Source organism: Styela clava, chromosome 14 (assembly GCF_964204865.1).
Source record: "Styela clava chromosome 14, kaStyClav1.hap1.2, whole genome shotgun sequence".
NCBI lineage: Eukaryota > Metazoa > Chordata > Ascidiacea > Stolidobranchia > Styelidae > Styela > Styela clava.
The window spans coordinates 11,416,456-11,436,912 of record NC_135263.1 but is presented as its reverse complement, the minus strand read 5'-3'; the positions used below and the strand labels follow the sequence as shown (position 1 = coordinate 11,436,912).

The 20,457-nt window shown below is 34.0% G+C and overlaps 3 protein-coding genes across 3 annotated transcripts; 2 read left to right on the top strand and 1 right to left on the bottom strand.

Moving 5' to 3' along the window:
• Positions 1-2,176: 2,176 nt before the first annotated feature.
• LOC120341295 (uncharacterized) lies at positions 2,177-4,186 on the bottom strand. Its single transcript, XM_039409785.2, has 5 exons — positions 4,126-4,186; positions 3,525-3,831; positions 2,982-3,033; positions 2,604-2,727; positions 2,177-2,350 (listed from the first exon to the last, which is right to left on the bottom strand). The coding sequence occupies exons 2-5, from the start codon at positions 3,815-3,817 to the stop codon at positions 2,304-2,306; spliced, it is 516 nt and encodes a 171-aa protein (XP_039265719.2). The 5' UTR covers positions 3,818-3,831; positions 4,126-4,186; the 3' UTR covers positions 2,177-2,303.
• Positions 4,187-12,350: 8,164 nt separating this feature from the next.
• On the top strand, positions 12,351-14,262 carry LOC120341431 (uncharacterized). The gene is made up of 5 exons (XM_039409937.2): positions 12,351-12,398; positions 12,901-13,198; positions 13,299-13,362; positions 13,670-13,766; positions 14,098-14,262. The coding sequence occupies exons 2-5, from the start codon at positions 12,906-12,908 to the stop codon at positions 14,121-14,123; spliced, it is 480 nt and encodes a 159-aa protein (XP_039265871.2). The 5' UTR covers positions 12,351-12,398; positions 12,901-12,905; the 3' UTR covers positions 14,124-14,262.
• Positions 14,263-15,722: 1,460 nt separating this feature from the next.
• LOC120341236 (uncharacterized) lies at positions 15,723-18,086 on the top strand. The gene is made up of 5 exons (XM_039409713.2): positions 15,723-15,848; positions 16,365-16,667; positions 16,899-16,962; positions 17,502-17,638; positions 17,886-18,086. Exons 2-4 carry the CDS (start codon positions 16,369-16,371, stop codon positions 17,634-17,636), a joined length of 498 nt encoding a protein of 165 aa, XP_039265647.2. The 5' UTR covers positions 15,723-15,848; positions 16,365-16,368; the 3' UTR covers positions 17,637-17,638; positions 17,886-18,086.
• Positions 18,087-20,457: the final 2,371 nt, after the last annotated feature.

The window sequence follows — 20,457 nt, the reverse complement described above, 5'->3', positions numbered from 1 at the left end:
AATAAAATTTATTATTTTCAGTTATAATTTAACACGAATTGTATTGTATATGGATTGTTTTGACAAATTGTTGTTGTTACTGGGAGTGTCGTAAAAATACTTTCCTTTGCAGCTAATAGACTAATAGATTTCTATATTTTAGTTTTCAAAATGGAAAGTTCATGAAAGGATGATTTTTTTTTTTTTTTTAAATTTATTTACGATTTGTATTGGGCTCGATATTACATCCCAAATTTTGCTCTTATTGCGTTACCACATTTCAAAGTTGCAATGCATCATGTGAAAATACGTAAACATGGAAATATATTCTTTTTCGAACACAGATGCATACGTTTGAAAAAGTTTACGTGGGCTATCAACTGAGAATTTTAAATCTAAATTCAATTTAAATGCATTCTTTTTTTCGGTCGAGGAAATCAAAAAGTATACGTTCAATTCGTAAACCTTTTTTAATTCCTAAATTATTTAGATATGGGCATCTTCAATTATTGCTCGGCTATTGCTTACTCGTGTGTCTGTAACATAAATTATATCCATTTCTAAGTGTAGTACCCAGCATAAAGCATGACCAGAATACAGAATTGCTAAGACCCAAGCGCCAATGTGCCATATATATATTATAAACATTGAAATTATTGAACACCGAACTAAACGGAATATAAACATCGTTGTAGCCGCAATATAATCATCGGCAGTACCTGAGGAGTTATGCCATCGGCTATTATGACAATGGGAACCAGGCTGTTCTTCACACTAATTAATAAAGACCAGCCGCGCTGCTGCGGCGGTTTTCTGTAACTGACTGCGTCAGAAGCCCCAGTTTTCCTATCGCGATTAGTGGGCCTATTGTGGACTCTATGACAGTGTCGGACAATGAAACTCCATTCCCTCTTGCGATAGTGTTCTTTTCCTATATTTCCTCACTTCTTCCCTAATCTGCGCAAGATATTTCAGTCTAGGCCTATATTCACTAAGATAATGTTAATGTGCAGTAATATTCTCAATTTTGATTTTGTTTACTTATTTTATATTGCTTACTGAATTGACCTTGTGTCGGCGATAAAAGTTTCTTTTCAGTTGATTATTATTTTGAACGCTGTTCTTCCTTGTGTTCCGACCGGCTAATTTTTATCGATAATTGCTTTTCGGTTTTGACGCGAATTTCGCGGGCTTTACTGCACCTGACGTGTCACGCGTGGCTCTTGCATCTCGACTTTACGCGTCGTAGGACGTTCTTGTTTAATCTTGTTATGGTGTCAGTGGTGTGGTTTCGCAATATCCGCTTTACTGACTTAGAGTGTGGGTGGCATTTGGTCTCGTTAGGTAGTAGAACTGTGGTGAGGGTATCGTAACCGGGGACCCATATGACCATCGTCGTCAATTATTGCTTTAATTGTTCATGTATTTTTATATTTCATTCTGCTTTCATTTCATAACTGCTTTCTAAATTTAGTTGCTATTATATTCTAATAACGTGATCGTTCACGTTACCTGTCAGTTTCTTGTCGATTTAGGCCTTTGGAGCGTTATCATATGTAAGTTTATTTTCTATTAACTTTCTGGTTATGCATTTTTGTTCTGCCTTCATCTTGTGATTAATTATTGATTATTTCACTTTATTTACAGTCAACCGTTTTACAATAAACGCGTATGACATGGAACATCTGTGTGCCTAAATCTGACACCTTGCTTGACTCATCCATTGATTTAAAACGCGCATCCGCCAGATGGAATACCTAACGCCGAGCAACCCACTCTCCGTTTTCCAATTCAGATTTAGCATTAAATTTTAGTTACACCTATGTTTCTGCCTAACTCTTATCGTGCCACCGTATTTACTTTCGTAGAGCTGTTAACAAGATGAGGATTTTAGGGATGTAGTACGGTCATAAATGTGACGCGTCCCAAGTCGTTTATATTTGGTTGAAAATCGGGGATCTCGCAATGTTACAAAGCGTTACATCACGAAAATAAATAATGCTGAACAAGTCTTGAAAGTTTTACGAAATTTTGACCCTCACAACTAGAAATGCAACTATAGGCTACTTCTGAATAGAGATCTCATAAAGACGCGGAAATAAGTTATATTGAAATTTTGCTGGAAATGTGTGATTTTTCTTCGTCTTGAATCTCTGAATAACTCAATTACAAACTACACAATAAAAATCAAACAAAATTGCAGCTACATCATTTTAATATTGAAAAATTAATTTCCAATGTCCTTCATCCAAAAAAACAAAAGAAAAATGTTGTTCAAGGTAAATTCAACTTCGAATTCCTTGTGTCCGTCCCCTTGACTCTTCTTATTCTTTTTTATGAGATTCTATCACGTTTGAATCGGTGTCTTGCACTTAATATAAAAAGAAATTGTCATTTAATTGGTCCTGTTTATCATAATTTTATGATTTTGTTAGGACCGGGCGCACTCCGCGATCGGATTTGAGATTGAATTGTGCAATTTAATATTTGTTTAAATTCTTCACTCATCTCATAACGTTTGTAGTACAAATTGTTACGATCGATCGACAGCAAAGTTTAGTGTCTCATTAGGATAAAAAAAATTCAAGATGGTTGTATTTTTATATATTCATTTGGTTTGTTACCTTCATCGGGTAGTTGCTTGACTTCTTCTTCGTCCTCGTTTTCAGAAAAATCTTCTGAATCCTGAAACATGTCCTGATCATCGTTGACTTGTTCACTGATATTATCATCGTCGAAATCATGGCTCTGAGTGAGGAAAAACAAACGTATTAGTATTTTTTTATATAACATCTTTGTAGGATTTTAACTTTTTGTAATAGAAGATTACCGAATAGAAATATATTAAATATTTGGGTTTCCAAAGATTTGGATAAAATAATCAGTAATAATGATTGGGAAGACACTTGATAAATATAAATATAGCAATTGGTAAATGGAATTAGCTAATTTAAACTTCAGATCCTACAAAGTATAAAACTCAACATATTACTCGCTGCTACCTCGTCTATAAAAGGTTCGTCCTCAAATTCCATATCCCCATAAGCATATTTCCTGAAATGTAATAAATAATCGTAAAAAGAATAAGAGAATATTTATAAAGAAAATCGAAAGTCACATAGAAATACACCGAAAACAAAAACGCTTAGAAAGTAAACTTGATTATATGAACGTGAAATTAAAACGTGAAATAAAAATTGAGTGCTGTGGTTCCGTGATAACATCTCAATCATATGGTGGTGGTTACGCTACTACTTCGTTTCGGCTTTCATGTCCATATATTTGAGCATTGCCTTCTTGTTCATCACTATATACAGTGACTTTCTTACAAACTATAGCAATTAGCCATTTTTTTATTGTAATTCTATAGGATCATAAAAATGACACAGCTCGGAAGATTTCAATATTAACACAGCTGGAGTGAATTAGCTTTGTTTCATTGTTTATGATTGCTACAAAAATACCATGCGATATGGTTGTAAGAAAAGTATTGTTATATGTATTTTAGCATCAAATAATGAAGTAAGATGTCAAATTTGTTCCACCTGTAGCTGTAGAACTTAGCAATCATTTTTTGTCCAAGAGCTTTCATCTGGTAGCCGTATCTCTTTGCATTTCTACCCTCTCGAAGGACGAATGCAAGCAAACCTTTGTATTTACCCAATACACTAACATGGCGTGTATACAAAGCAGTATAAAGTTTCCGCACTGAGCGGTACTGTGATGTATATGTAGGGGGACAACGTCTTCTTCTTCTTCTACGTCTACTCCAAGAATCTCCACCGTCAAAGGCGAGGATCGCCACAAGTGCCAAAAGAATCAAGAATCTCACTTTCATCCTTATTGATCGAACTGAATCGAAATTATGGAAATTATTTTATAGCGGTGATATCAGCACAGCTAAAATCCGTTAAAAAATAAAAAAAATTCCATTTGAGTTTTTATAGCATTTTATTGAAAGACTCATAAGTACCTACTCAAAACCCAAAAAGAAAACATCAATGAGGCAATATGAGAATATTCGGCATAAGTATTTTACTTTGGTTAAAAAATATTCAATTTTTGCACATTTTAGTCCGTAAATTTGACGAAAAATAACCAAATTACATTCCGAACCATTTATCAAGTCTACAATTAGTAACCCACTTTAGAGAAACTTAGTTGTGTTCTCGATGAAGGTTTGCTCGACTTTAAATTTTATTTCCCCGGCAGGTGTTATTTTAAACATGCTTATTTTTTGCAAAGCTACATTAAAACAAAATAAAGATTTGTTAGTTATTGTTTTTCCACCCACAAATGAGATAAACCTCTCAGGATGTCCTGAATAATTTTAATATGTAGATTGGATTAATGGAATTATAAGATAATATAGGCCTACATTAAGTTTATTGACATTTTAACGATACAGAGGCACGGCTTCGAATAATACTTGTTTGACTGAATTTTAATTTCAAATATAACCATATAAAAACAGACCAACTTTGGTTAGCTAAAAAATTGTCTTCGTATTGTCATACTTTTATATATAATCAATTGTGAATGCAGAATTGAATAAATAAATTCACTGTTGTTTGGAATTCATTTTTCGGTTTTTCATAGGTGAAAATAAACTGCACAAATTGACTCCTCGACAACTGATATCCACAGAAAAAGTTATCCCGTTGCGTATAAATTAAATCCGAATTATTTTCCTGTATGGAAATATGAACGAAAGTTTTGTAATTATACTCTCCGATAAAAGATTGAATCCTATGCTTCTAACGGGGGAATCGCTCTTTGTATTGCATATTCTAATGGTGTGTAAAATTGAATATAATATATTTTATTAGCTTCAATTGCAGGAATTGGAACCAATAGTCATATGATATAAACCCATGTACGTTGCAATGGGTAATGGGATCTGGTACTCGGTATGAGAATCCACAAATGGCAAAAGGGAAACAATTCATTCTCAATGAATTTAATATCTTGTCGTAATAAACAACTTACTAATTTAAATTGTATGTTTGATCAAGTGGTTTTCAATTTATTGTGTCATGTAAAGTATATCGACTTTTCACGGTAATTCAATCCATTGTACCAAAGATTTCTCTACACCCAAAGAAAGGGTTGATATCTCTCTAAAAATCGAAACTGGACTTTGATTCCTATTTTAGATGTGTTGCATTTGTAGATATAGAAACTCGCTTTTACGCAAGTAACTGCGTTGTGATCTGTTCTTAACAATACTGCACTGCTAAAATTCTCACAAAATCTTTGCTCAGCTATATGTATGGCAATTACTTAATTTTTTAATATGCCGTCTCTGGCAGTCAGGCCAACTTTAGTACTATTCCGACAACGACAAAGGTAAGAATTACTGGGATATCATCATGTCATCAAAAACTAAAGGTACCAGTGCTCCGTTCTGAGTAACCCGATACGCCGAGAATGGTAAATATGTAAGATTAATTTACTCGGATTAGGCTCAAAAAATTTGGTGGACTATCACGAAACGGTTATAAAAATGCCTTTGAAAATTGAAATTTTCTGCATATGAGTGGCTTATTTCTAAAGCCTTACGGACGCGTGACACACTTTGCAAAATCAATTTTTCTGTTATAATTAGGAATGGAGTTTACATATAGATCGTTTTTTGCTATTATATTATTTATTAAGGCAGTACTGCGGTAAGTAATTTGACTCGTGTGCCTATATTTGCCATATTTTTTACATCAAATCACCGGAACGTAGTATGTGTACCAGGTTATGGTTAGGCCATACTTTCAGTAAGGGAGTCCCCGAAATCGTAATAGAACTAAAATGAGAAAAATTGGAACAAAATAATGGCCTAACCCTAACATGTCACACATACTACGTTACGCTGTTTGCCATCTTGGTTCACATACTACGGGAGCGCCCATTAATCAATACCTCAAAACAAAAATTGATCGAATATAAAATTATTGTGCGAGTGTCACATCTGTTATCTTTGGTGGTCTATCAGTATAAAATAATAAAGCTTTTCATTTACGGTGTAGAGCAGGGGTGTGCAAACTGCGGCCCGCGGGCCAAATGCGGCACACAAGAAAAAATTGCGTGGCCCGCGTAGAAGTGCCAACTTAGAATGGTGTGCCCGCGAAACAAGATTTTAGTATATGTAACGCATGCGTACGTGCGAGCAATTCCAATCTCTTCTCGTCACAAACCTTATACCAGTACCTGAGTGCCACTGTTATATTAGCAAAACTGGCTAGCGAAATCCTGTTGCAATATACGCAATGTTATAAAAAAGTGTTTCGCACTGAATTCGTTTAAAGTTTTTGTGCCAATAAATTTGAATAGCAGTTTTCTTTGGAAATTTATGCGTTTTACCTCACCATTTCTGCAAGGACCCTTAACAATGATGTAAGATCAATAACAAAAATGAACAACTTTTTTGTGTCTGCGAGAATAGCTGTCTTAAATAAAGGTGCGGCCCGCGGCTTCACCCAGTTACTTGTATCTGGCCCTGTTGTAATAAAGGTTGCACACCCCTGGTGTAGAGTGTAGAATATTCTATCGATTTTTAGGAACGTCAATAATATAATCAAATATTTTTTTATGCAAATAAAAAATATTTTGCAAATACTTTCGTACATCTTTTATACAAAGTTTGACATTTGTGAATGTGTGAATTGCGTGGGCTAATAGGGTAACTTTGCCAATAAACGACTCTTGAATCCTGCGTTTTAATTTCATGTAGAAAAATTCATTCAGGCAAAATTGTTTGCTACTTTCAAATGGGAGAAGCAAAATCTCATTGGTACATATCTGGTTAATTACTTTGCCATTAGAGAAAATCTGCGTTACGGTGTTGGATCGCCAAACTTTATAAAAATTTTGGTATTATTTCTGATCCTGGTAATAAGTTTATGCTTTATTCAACTCTATTTTGTTTCGTTGTGGATTGGTAATAACAATAAAAGCCAAAAGGCAAAACGATACAGATCGGTTTACACAACGTATGCTTGATGCCATATTAAATAAAATGAGTAGATAATCATTTCGACATCACCTGCCTGTCCTTCCTATGTTTGGAGATGCGTGAATTTTAAACCGCAACGTTTATTCAGGTATAGAATCATATGTTGAAAGCCTGTTTTTATTTTGAATAGTTATGAATGGCTTGACCATCAAACGACACTGGAAGTATGAATTAAAAATTTTTCAATCACAAAAGACAGATTGTTTTAAAATATCTCAATGTCCCGTGACTTTTATAAAAAACCCATATCAGCTATAAATAGGATCGGACCGGTGGTTAATTTCTACTTGGAAAAGTTACGGACAGAAAGACTGAAAAAACATTTTGTTGCAATAGTAGAAAGGGTAAGTGAAAGAAACGAAAAACTACGTTGTTTAGAAGTTGTAATTTAATCAATTGACTCTAAATTAGGTTAGTTAAACAATTCCTATATCCCCAAATATTAAATTGAGAATTCCTAATGAAACATTAGCTCGCTCATCTCTTTATAAAATGCTGCCATTCTGTTTCGTAAATCTTGGGCTTTTTGGTAGACCATTGTCCACGAAACGTTAACAAAAAAACTTCTTAACTACTCCTAATTCAATGGAATTCAGCAAAATACTTGTTTTTATATTAAATTCATAGTGATTCTTTTCTTTCTAAAAAGTTTCAGAGAAAAAAGAAATGCAATTTATGCCGAAATAAATTCCATTTCTCATTTAAATCTGAATTCTCTTACACCATAATGTACATGATTGTTTATTTGTAGATTTGCCAATAAAATGCCTGTTAATTAGGTTTGTTAGATATTTTTGGCATCCATGAAATCACATGCAACCAAAAACGGACAATTATTCATATTGTAATCCAGAATAGAATAGCATGTATTTTATCAATTCAGAAAAAAATCAAATTTTAAGATTCTTGGCCAGCTTAAATGGTGGTAAGGTATGCAGTTTTTTGTGTCATCCATTGGTGTATTAAAAAGTTGAGAACTCAAAGTATAATATCAGCCATACATTTGTATGACATATACTTTATTCAAGTCGGATTAAACTAAATTTAAACAAGCATATCTTGTTGACAGAAGATGAAGTTTGTGATTGCCCTTGCCCTTGTTGTCATCTTTGCCGTTGTTGCGAGTAAAGCAAGCGTGAGTAATTCAATTCACCAGGGTCAAGTCCGACTTACAAAAAACGAGCGGCAAAGATATATGGCGTTGTTGAAGAAACGCAACCGTATAAAGAAAGAATACCACTCATTGATGAGATCACTGAAAAAACTTAACCAACAAACTCATCTTCTGCCTTCCAAACAAAGGTTGGTTGACTGGTATTTAATGGAATAGTCGATGAGAATATTTTCCATAAGATGCCAATAAGAATAACTTTGCGTGGATCCCTGGACCATCTGTTCAGTACTATATTTAGCTCATTTCGACAATTGCGACACCGTGTGGGGCCTTTGCGATCGACAGGGCTCAAGAAAGTGTGCCTAACTGGTAACTACCGGCACAAATATCGTGTTCAAATTAATTCATTGACTGATATTTTCAGACGCACTGCTTTTGAAGATGAAGATATGCTGCTAAATAAGGTATCAGCTTAGCTTCTGCATATTGCTTTATAAATTTATATAGCAAAAAATTGTACACGATTTTTGTAAATTTTGAAACGACATCACATTAGATTTACAAATAGACTTTTACCTAAAATAATCATGCCAATAAATACTCGAACTTCTATAATTGGAAATTTACTCTCACATTATCTTTGTAGAACATGGATTTGAATTCTCTTGTGGCAGCTCTCCCTGAATATATTGATGACATTGAAGGTATGTACTATAAAGGACGTACAAGGAAAATAAATAATTTCTATTCCAATTTTTATTATTTTTTTTTATGTAAAAATAATTCATTTTGCTCATTTTATTTTAAGCTGAAGATGCCGATCAAGTTGATCAAATTGTGAAGAATTTGGAAGAATAAATTTCCCAGAATCTAACTAAAGAAAAATAGTGCTTATATATTAATTGTTGCACTGCAGTTAAAGAATATTCAGTTTTATCATAAACAGAAACATTTTAATTAATTTAATCATGATATGTATAATAATGATGGAATAAATACGCTTCTAAGTTGTTGAATATATTTGTGATGTTACTATTGGTCAGGGATAAATAGAGCGGCCAAATTTGAAGTGTTTGTAAATGATATTAATTAAATGATATGAGTTGCTTAAAATTGGTAGTTTCCAAAATTAGAATATTTTCGTGGTCTCTCAAAACTGTTGTGGCATGTATGTCGATTACTGTTGCACCAACCACGAACTAAGGTCATTCTTTTAATTTCGACTGAAGATTATTGTTTTGTGACACCGATTCACGTATTACAGTGTATACACTTTTGGCGTCCAAAGTCTCTTGATTGAGCCTTAGGCCGTCAACCATTCTGTCGTGTATGCTGGATTACTCAGTCGCCAAGATCAAACGTCAAAGTCTAGTCTGGTAGCCCGATAGAGACAAATGGCTTACAACAGGTTAAAACCAAGAAAAATGCAATCATGAGCAACAATGAAATCAAGGCAATGACTTCTATTCTTACAAAATGAAAGCAATATAACGATAACTCTGTGACGTCATAAAGTGTCATTTCGTACAACACCAGTTGTACCAGATAAACGCTCCCGTTCTCAGACTGGCTCCATGTTTTTATCAGATTATTGTCAGTATCTGAAGTCTCTATAATCTTGATATAAAAATAATTTCGCAAAGTATTATATATTATTTGAAATGTAGAAGATTTCTTACTCGGGCTGTGAACATCAGTCATAAGGCAAATATGGGGCGATTTTCAATTTTTGCAAAACCCTGATAATGCCCTTGCATAATATGGTTAGACTGAACACATACAAAAAAAAAAGATTAGCCACATGGTGAATCTCGCAAGAACCATTGACCCACATATGAGCGTCACATACGTGGTTATTGTGTCGGTCATAATAATAAATCATAGAAGAAATAATTGCGCATATAATCATGTATATGGTATTTTGGATTTTGCAACAACAGGATGTAGATATATGCGTGATAACATCCTGCTCATGTGGGCTATCCTGAGTGGGTAGACTCTAATAGATATTTTGTATACATAGATGGTGTGCGTAATAGGATGTTATGATTCCTGGTGCATGTCCTCTTTTTGATTTGCCTATTTTATTCACGAGTTATGCAAGAGGCAACACGGACCCAAAGCCGATCATGCCGGACTTCTCTAAAAATTAACTGACTTGAAACTTTTTTAAAACCGGACGTTACAATGTGCAATATTTGCGACATCTCTCTGCCATTAACTCTATACAACGAATCTAATAAGCAAATAAGCCAAGCCCAAATATACATGTCAGAGGAACGAAAAAAAACAATAGAGCTTGATAGCCTCGAGTAGCCCATAAAATACCATTTAAATCGGTACTAATGGCATAATAACTCATAAAATATCGGGGTTACACCAACAGGGTCTGAGTGCATTTGTTTGCGTCTTTGGGGTATGAAAACGGTATTTTGAGAAGGCCAATGATGGTAACATAAATAGATATGCAGTTTTCTACTTTCCAGTTTCCTACGCGTTTTCGACAAACGTATCCCACTTTACCATTACTGTAGACAACAAAGATCAGCCACGCATCAACTGAATGCAAATAGGTTTGCGTGATATCATTTTGCAAAACAGCGAGGAAGCAATTTGCTTATAATGAAAAGTTATTAACATCTATACAAATATATCATGCTCATTTAATCAACATTCATTTTAGAAACAATCAAACTAATCAGAATATTAAAAATACTTTCATAAAATTATCGTATCATGCTTTATAAAATCGTACGCGGCAGGAAAATAAGTTTGCATTTTGTAAATTTAGGCAAATGTTAAAACAACGTTTTTCTCTAAAACAATTTGTAACTCATGTAAACATAATCCATGCTGCTGCTAAAGGTGAGCCGTCGTTAAGACATGTTTTTGTGCTGTTGTATACAATGGCCCACGTTTGATTGCATAGATCAGTGGTTCTTAAACTGGGTTCGATCGAACCCCTGGGGTTCGGTGGAGCTGTTCCAGAGGTGCGACGAAGGTGCTCTGAAACAGTTGCATATTATGAGACTTTTTTATCACCCTGCATACTAATTATGCAAAAATAACTATAGTTCATGATGACTAATTACTAATGACTTGAACAATTGAATGAAACAATTAATTGGTGTTACCCTTATTCATATTCCACCGTACTAATAAAAATTAACTCAATTTTACGGATAAATCGAAGATAGGCAGTAATTGTACATGAATGAATGCAAAATCAGAGCGTGTTTGAATTTCACTAGGTGATAAATTTGCGACAAGGAGTAGTTTATCGCAGAGCTTTATCCGAAATTATTATGATCCATTCAGGACAACCTCGATATGGCGCCGAATTAATCCTATCTCTATTTCTGTAAAATAAAACTATTGGCAAACGATTTTATTCGCATTTCAGCGCAGTTTAAAGTTTGAGAACAAATTGCTTGAACTACCAACGTTTATGGAGTATATTATCATCTTTCGGATTTTCAAAGTTATTTTTTATCAGTTTTCGCCGGTTCACCAGCAAAACTTATACAACAAAAACCATCTGCTCTTTCTGCCGCCAACGCCATTGTGACAAAACAATGGTTATTCCCACATGGTTATTGATATCTAAGGTTTCATCACAATGTTCATATTCTATAACCTTGCAAGAATTAGCTTCCGCTTTATAACGTTACGGTTTGGCTTCTAATTTCAACCGTTCAGTACGATGGGGTTCGGCGGGAGATTGCAGAATAGCGCAGGGGTTCGGCAGGCTCACAAAGGTTAAGAACCACTGGCATAGATGAACATGAAAACATTGGTGTCTCTAATTTGGTTCAAACTAAAATGAAAATTTCAAAACACTGTCCCAGAGAGCAATTTCGCAATGTCAGACAACGGGGATGCCGCAATGATGCAGATCGGCCATCTCTCTTGTTCATTTCTGTAACTAATCTAGCTTAATGAATAAAATCCATATATATCATTTTTGAATTTTTGAGCGAATATTTTTTGCAAAAATTGCACATTTTTGTCACCTGCTGTCAGGAAATGGTTTCTGAATTGGATTACGTTCATGTTTTGACTATCATTTTGACCTCTCCATAACTGCCAATATACCGGCGAATAAAAACGGAATTCCCTTATTGGGTTCAAAATCCAAACAAGCAGGGGGTCGACATTTGAACGGAAATGTTTTTTCCACTTGATTTTTTTTATGAAAACAAGTGAATATGAATAAATAGCTGCCAGAAAATAGGATATTTTGTGGAACGACTGAAAGGTGTCAAAGATTCCTTCAAAACTTCCTGAATTTATAAATAGGTGAGTAGAGGGTGAGAATACAGAGTTGCATCAAACCTACAGCGACTCGCTCAATTTCAATTTTAAAACGAAATAAATTTTACCATTGCCGATGCCGATCCAAAAACCATCTTACTATTTTTACCAATGGTTTATAAAAACTCTGTATTATTGAATTTGTATTGTTGAATTATTGTATTATTGTATTATTATTATTATTTGTATTATTGAAATTATCACCAAATATTTCCACATTTTTGCGCATTTTTGGCCACTTCTAAATTTTCATACCGAAGACGCCGTAGACCAATTTTTCCTATTTTAAGTGGGTAATGATGCTATTTTTTGTGTTGAAGGTTTTCGTTGATAATCCATGATATTTACTAATCTTAGACAGAACATACATGGTGAACATGCACGGTACAGCAAAGCATTGTTCGGCAAATCGAATCACCGTAATCACAGCTTTACCTGATCATATCTCTACCAGAATAATACAATATTTTTTGATTTTTGCTTTCAGTGAAAATGCAGAAAAAATTGTTGCTTGTGTTGGGTTTGGTGGCAATTCTTGCTTTTGAATCTGGAGAATCCTGGTCTAGGAGACGGAGGAGAAGTAGACGTTATTACAACGCGTACAAATCTCATCATTTGAATACTCTGAGATTGTACCGAGCGTTGCAATCAAAATACCGAGTCGTTCTAGCCAACTATAAAGCTCTAGTGTCGTACGTACATGGTGTTGGAGTGAAAGCTGTTAGATATGGTGGCTACGTGACCGGAATCGGGAGACAGTTGTTGTCACAACATGCCAGGCACAGGTATGTGGTAACTAATGAAAGTTTTAACACTTACCTAAGATAAAACTTTTGCTGTTGATATAATATAGTGTTCATTGATTATATTATTTTTATTTTGCAGACATATTGCCTATCATTATGGAGATGACGATTTAGTTGATGATGACTTGTTTTCTGACAACATGGTAAGTTTAGTGAGGTATTATTAATTCAATACTTAAACACAAAGAAGTTTTGGGAGAGTGAATTAAGTTATAAATATACAAAAGCAAATAAACAGTCAAGTTTCATTTTTACAGCAGAACTATTCACATATATCGATGTTTAATTGAGAAAATTCCATTAATCCTACTTTTGAAGCATTGATATAATTGATTTGTCTTGAAATAACGAGTGAAAAGTGAGGGCCAGTTGCATGGAGAGTGGTCATCAAAAACTACCAAGTGCTGCATTCCGGACGACATGTTCAATAAATATATTTTTCTAAAACAGAATGACGCAATAGAAGACAACTTCAATGAAGAGAATGACGATCAACATCTGTTCGAGGAAAAAGAAGAGAAACAGGAAAATGGACTTCCCCAACATGGTAAGTAATTTAAAAATAGGCTTTACTGAAAGATTTGTAATTAGAAATATTCGGCACACCCCGGAACTTTGATATATTTTTTTATTTTTTATTTTGAAACTATCGCATGTTACTGATTTAAACTTTAACAATACTTTGTACAACACCACAGTTTTATCTTTCCTATTAACTGCCATAATTTTGATTAATTGGTTCAGTAGTCATTTTTTTAACCTAACTACAACAACGAAAATAATTTAAAAAAAGGATTCGTAGGTCAGTATTGTGTTCAAAATCAATTTTTTACCATTGTAACCGTCATTACCATTGAAGATATTCTATTTTTTTTCAGCTGGAGATTTTGTTCGGGAAGTTTAGTAAAGTGAAGAGTATCGACCGACAGAACACAATGTTACATAAACGAATCAAACCTTCCCGATCTTGCTTTTTTGAATAAAAGTTTAGAATGTCATTTTATTATTTATGTATTTGGAAATACACTATATATAATGCATAATTTTTGCTTCGGTTATTCAGGGTACTTTAAAGTTTGTAGTATCTTTAATAAATAATAAATGTTCAATATTATTATCTGTTGGACAACAACGCTTTTGTCACGTAATAAATCAAACGTGATCAATCGATCTATAAAATAAGACGATTGTTCACGACTCCCCCCGACATGTATGAATTTTAAGGCAAAATGTACGTCAAAATATAATGTTTATGCGCAAATCCCTAGAATTTTTAAAGTCCAACAACACTGAAATGAATAGATTAATCAGTACCCGAAAAGAAGTACCAAGCCTAATTTGTTATATTATCAAACACAATGTTCCAACTCAATTGGATCTGTGGATTCTGCGCAAACTCTTCCCGAAAATCACGCTTCGTTGTTGTTTCCAAATTTATATTCTATATGACCTTTCCTGAAATTAATTTGGTACATCAAGAACGTCTGTTTTAGATGAACTGGCCCGCATGATATCGAATAGTTAAAGATCCCCAACTTATCATTGCCAATAAGTAAACGGTAAATCTCTCAGCAAGATATTGGAAAGCTGGAACACATCTTGCGCGAAGTCACGATATAAAAATTTGTGTTCAATAATTATTATCTTTAAGCCCGACAGAAAGCCCTGGCGCCGAGTTCAGCGCTGATGTTTAGCGTGTAGCCCTGACATGGGTAAACTGCGGCCCGCGGGCCGAATCCGGCCCGTTGGTTAATTTAATCTGGCACGCTTGATGCAGCCACAACCAAACTAAAACCAAATTTTGATGTTTTATCTAAAAAATAGGTCAAGAAGTTTGTTGGGACTGCGATTGATTTAGTTTTTGCACGAGGTTTGTTGTTTTCCACTTTTGCTTTTGTAACACTGTATACGTTGTTTATGAAATGTAACTTTATAGGTCACACTTATATGGCCCGGCAATCTAGACGAGCAAAATGTTTGGCCCATAGTTCTAAAACCTTGCTCCCCCCTGGTGTAGCCGAACATATTTCACACATAGACACAACACAAAATTACCGTGCTTAGCTAACCCATCAGGAAGGGCATACTCACAGAATAACACAGAATATATATTTGTTTGAGCGGAATCATTATCATGAAAGTATGCTAATATGTATTGAATGTCAAAACTAAATGACTGATCATAGCATACCTTTCTTCAAAAACGGTAATATGTTTAACGATCTTTTTGTATTAAAATTCTGCTTAGTCTGAAATTTGAACTACCATTTGCACAATTTCCGACAGTAATGAAAAATATGAATATGCCTTTGTACATATTGGTTATTTGAAATCTAGTTACCATATGGCAATCAGTAATTTTGCTTAATAATAGACTTTAGCATGAACCCACGATTTCATCTTTGCATATTTTTCTAATATACGGATATCCTCATTCTCGTCGAATTGAATTTCAATAAAAGTAATAATATAATAGTGTATTATTCTATTGTCGGAATCAGCTTTTAAGACAAATTTATTAAGCAAATTCTCAATTCTGGCTTCTATATAATACGATGCTTGCAAAGGTTAAAAATACAGACGGAAGATTTTGGCATTGACGATTATTGGGCAAGTCGGTGGATACAAGGTTTGTAAATAAACAGTTCGAGTTTCTCGTTGGCAATCGGAGTTCAATAATGTTTGTTGTAAAAAGAAAGTTATCAAAAAGAGTGATTAGGGTAAAATACATTATGACCAAGAAAATCAAATCAGATATAGTTACTACATACAGTGGCTCAACGTTACACATATCTTGTCTTTGTTCAAGACTTTATTTTGCTTCGCTTTATTAAAGCAAATTATCAGAGTATTTTGAATTCGATTCTAATTTCGTCGATTCTGCTTCCAATGATTATCAAAATTGTGTTTTTGATTTGTACATTTAAACGAAAAGTCACGAAAACTTATAAGATTACACAAAACATTCAGTACGCGTTTGACAAATTTTTCTTTGTGTGTCTGACCAATATTCCTACTGTAAAATTTTGTACTAACTTCCGTACTTCAAGTTGAATGAATAGATACTATTCAATCAAATATACTGCAAATACATTTTATTAAATAACAAATACAAAAAAGTAATACCCTCAATTCTAACTTTCAGAAAAATGCAGATGAAGTTAGTGATTGTGTTGGCGCTTGTGGCGATGCTCGCGTTCGAAAGTGGCGACTCCTGGTGGCGAAGAAGGCGTCGCCGTCGTAGACATTCCTGCCATCTCAATTACAAGGCTCATTACCATAGTATTCTCAACCGTTATCGAGCGAAAGCAAAAAGATACAGTGTCATTCAAAGACATTACACACAGTTGCTCACGTACATTCACCGTTTGGGGGTCAGAGCGTTACAATATGGAGGAGCAGTGACTAAAATAGGAAGAGAGTTGCTAGCACACCATACCACAAACATGTAGGTTGAAAATTAATCGCAAAAGTCGCATATTAATTTTTGAAAATAATGTCATTATTATGCTCAGGTCAAATTTTTTTTTGTTTTTTAAATAGATTTGGATCATTGTTGAATAGACAGCCGCGACCAGCATCGTGAAATGAGAATGAGTTCTATTCTTCTAAGCCCTTTTTACAACTTTTTTCTCTGGGTTAAGCACCAAAAATAAACCCCCTTATTTTTATTTTGCAGAAAAATTGCACGCCGTTGGGGAGATGAGGATGAACTTGACGATGAAATACTAAATGACGAAGAAGTGAGTTAACAGTTTTATTTGCTTGTCATAGCAAAAGACAAAATAGAACTACAGCAGCCATGTTGAAATATAGCAAAATAATGTTATTTATTTATGAGAATTTTAGTGTTCAAACAAGGCAAGATAAGGCGTGTATTTGCAAAAATTTACTGATACTGATACGAAACTTGAAAAGTTCTTCCTTAATATTAAATTGTTTGTTTGCTGTTCTCATTATAATAATTTAAACGCCAGGTAGACATTTTTATTATATTATATTATATTATTACATATTTGTCATTTTTATTATTAGGGTCCTACCCTCAAACTTTTAATTTTGGATTTTGATTATTTCTTTTCTTTGTGAAAGTTTTTCGCGTGTTAGCTTTATTATGATTCCGCAACACAGCGAACAACATTACACAGCCTACAATTGGCAATTTAAAATCTATACCATGTTGCTGTTATTCGCAAATGTCAAAATGTGTATTATTTTGCGGATTAGATATCTAAGACAAGCATGTATGATTTGTGTACAATTAATCACTTCTCCACCACAGATTGACGAAGACTCAGCAGACAACTTTGAAGACGATAGCGATGAGCAGGAAATGTTTGATAACGATTCTGCTGAAGCTAAAGAAAATGAAGAAAGAGAAGAAAAAGAAAAAGAAGAAAGCAAGAAGAGAGAATAAAGGTCTAAAATAGCATATCAAAAGTTAACAATTTTTAATTTAGCGATTTCATAGTATTAGGACTTAGTTTATGCCAGCACGATGATTAGGACATGAATGGATTGAAATATCTCTTACAGAATGGGGATTTAAAAATGTTTCATTTGGCTTTAAATATTTCCGATAATACAAATACAATAAATACATATAATACATTAATATTACAAACAATTTAATATTGACCACTAATCTCTGCTTCACGTTTCACAGGTGAATTTCTGAATGAAATGCTCATCAAAGAACAACGTCTTTCCCCCATGATGACCAAACGAATTTCGACTCGACATGTGTTTAAGTTTAGTTCATATATGTACTATGCTTGATCATGTTCATTGATTACGATTGCTGATCATTTTTTTTTTTTATATCATATATCTATTCAGAAACAATATACTATATTGCTGCAGATAATTTTGTTTTTCCTTGGCAGGGTTGTCGTGTGCTTCCACTCATAGAATGGCATATTTAAATCAGAAAAAAAGCAAACATTCACACAAAAAACATATTCCAGCGGGTTACATTGCAGTTGCATATTGTCTTTAGATACAAATTATTCAACACGAACAAGCAGAAATGTCAGTAACTTTATATTTGTCGAATAGCTTCATTCTAGTATTACCAAGCGCGCAAATTAAAAAAAAGAATGGAGGTGGAATCACACTCACCAATCAATTCTGTCCACTGCATTCAAAGATAATCGTTCAGTGATTTTAGGATTTTTCTTTCTGAGAAATAGTGCAAATTAAACTTACTTTCGTGGTAGTTGTGTGCTGTGTTCTGCAAATCAATCAATCCTATGGTTTATGAAAAAGTATTAGGTCAAGCTTCTATTTATGATTGTATTCAAATAATTGCCACTCATATTTGATACGGACAGCAAGAAAAACATACCGAAGGTTTCTTTTGCCATCACGGCATGTGTCTGTTCTAGAACGACTGATTACGGTGAATATTCCCATACCCTAAAATTGTAACCTGACAATGGGCTGCGCTCCACCGTATTAATGCCGTGTTATAGGTTTTATCGCCCCAGAGATAAATATAAAATCTTACTTCACCATGCGAGGATATTCATCAACATGCTTGGCTTAAAATTCATGATATCTAACCTTTGGGTCGTGATGGGTCTTGGAGAAACGAACGCCAACCCTATAAATTTCGCGTGGCACGTTGTAGTAATGATGTGAATTAGACTTTTCTACGGCACAAATGCAACCCGCCAAAAGACCATTCCGCGTTGTCATTCGCACTTTTATATACGTCAGTGTTAGCTATGGCCTTGAAGCGATTTTTGACAGTTATCGAGTATTGTCAAATTTCTAAAAATCGGAGTTCGTACTAAGTAGTCAGGGTCTAATTGATCAACTAAAACCAAAAAAGTTTCGGACAATTTACGTTATAATAAAATTTCATGATCCTTCAGAGCCAGAGTTGAATGTTTTGCAAGTCTGATTTGGTTTTTAGAATAACTTCCAGTTGCGTTCAAATGAACATAATTTCTTAAATTAACAGCTCCGTGAAAAACATCCATCTTCACTTACGTACTTACGTGGTGACTCAAAAAACATTATCATGACTAAGGTTAAGTAAAAAACATTATCAGTCTGTTCTAATTCATGTTAGTTGAGGTAGTGAACTCCTATTTCCTATTTAAACTCTCAGCCAACTATTAACAATCGCGAGACATATTGGAGAGTAGGAAAATTTTATCTTCACGAAAATACTATTGTTGATCAGAATTCACTCTTATAGACCTTCCGGTTTGGTGTTTTGAACCCTATGGGTTTTCAAGTGACAGTTTGAAAAGCAGTTTTGATCAACATTCCGGATTTGAAGACCTCGCGTGTTTTCAGTTTAATAATTATATTCGCATGAACTATGAGTTGTTGATTACATATGGTGAATTCTGCCGGTGGAAAACCCAAGTCGACATCATAGAGCTCTATAAATCAGGTCGTAGATAGCAATTACCAATTTATGGGTGTTTGTATCTTTTAAACGTGAGACGGGTCTCATCTTGGATGAGACAACAAATGAAACCTCTAATATCTACAAATGATATTATATGCTATAGTTTTGTAAAGTAAAATGCAGCAGATTTGTGATTGAAATCTTGGACGTTTTTGTACTACTTATGTATGTTTTTAATTAAAGGGGGTTGAATATTCCAGGTTCTGTATTATACACCTCATTTATTACGCCCTGAGTAAGGTGGCTGACATTGTGTTTCAACTCAGGATCTGCAACCTGCAATGTCAACTAAATGACTAAATTTTTCCAACAAAAAAAAGTTTACTACATAAAACAATCAAATACGATATTTGACTGCTGTCTTTCTATATAATATATAATTGATAACTTTGTTTGCTAACTTATAGACATGAGCAATCGCATTGAATATGAATGTTCCAGTGCTTTTATTATATTATCACAGCTCACCTAACTTCACCTATGGCTAAGACAATAACGGCTAAGACGAATTTTTTTCTCAGGTCATTGTACAAGCCCAATACACCGTTTCACTCTACGAATTATTAGAATATATGCAAATGAATATTTCCATTTGAATTCAAAAATCTTGGCAATATCTAATTACGCTTTCATATTACCACATGCTTACACCTTGACCCTAAAGATAAGAAAATTAAAATATAGAAATACTGCCGAATATAATTACTATCGCCAACTAAATACGCGATTAATTTAGTTATCTTTTTAGCTATTCCTTTCCCAGCCTACAATAACGATATGTTCTGTCCATATATTTGTGCATTGCTGTTTT

Bases quoted from the DNA above. Each gene is read 5' to 3' on its own strand.
- LOC120341295 (XM_039409785.2), bottom strand. From the start codon at position 3,817: ATGAAAGTGAGATTCTTGATTCTTTTGGCACTTGTGGCGATCCTCGCC. The intron at 2,728-2,981 runs GTAGCAGCGAGT...TTCCTCACTCAG, and splicing joins ACGAACCTTTTATAGACGAG to AGCCATGATTTCGACGATGA. The intron at 2,351-2,603 runs GTAACAAACCAA...TTTTATATTAAG, and splicing joins CAAGCAACTACCCGATGAAG to TGCAAGACACCGATTCAAAC.
- LOC120341236 (XM_039409713.2), top strand. From the start codon at position 16,369: ATGCAGATGAAGTTAGTGATTGTGTTGGCGCTTGTGGCGATGCTCGCG. The intron at 16,668-16,898 runs GTAGGTTGAAAA...TTTATTTTGCAG, and splicing joins GCACACCATACCACAAACAT to AAAAATTGCACGCCGTTGGG. The intron at 16,963-17,501 runs GTGAGTTAACAG...TCTCCACCACAG, and splicing joins AAATACTAAATGACGAAGAA to ATTGACGAAGACTCAGCAGA.
- LOC120341431 (XM_039409937.2), top strand. From the start codon at position 12,906: ATGCAGAAAAAATTGTTGCTTGTGTTGGGTTTGGTGGCAATTCTTGCT. The intron at 13,363-13,669 runs GTAAGTTTAGTG...TTTCTAAAACAG, and splicing joins ACTTGTTTTCTGACAACATG to AATGACGCAATAGAAGACAA. The intron at 13,767-14,097 runs GTAAGTAATTTA...ATTTTTTTTCAG, and splicing joins AAATGGACTTCCCCAACATG to CTGGAGATTTTGTTCGGGAA.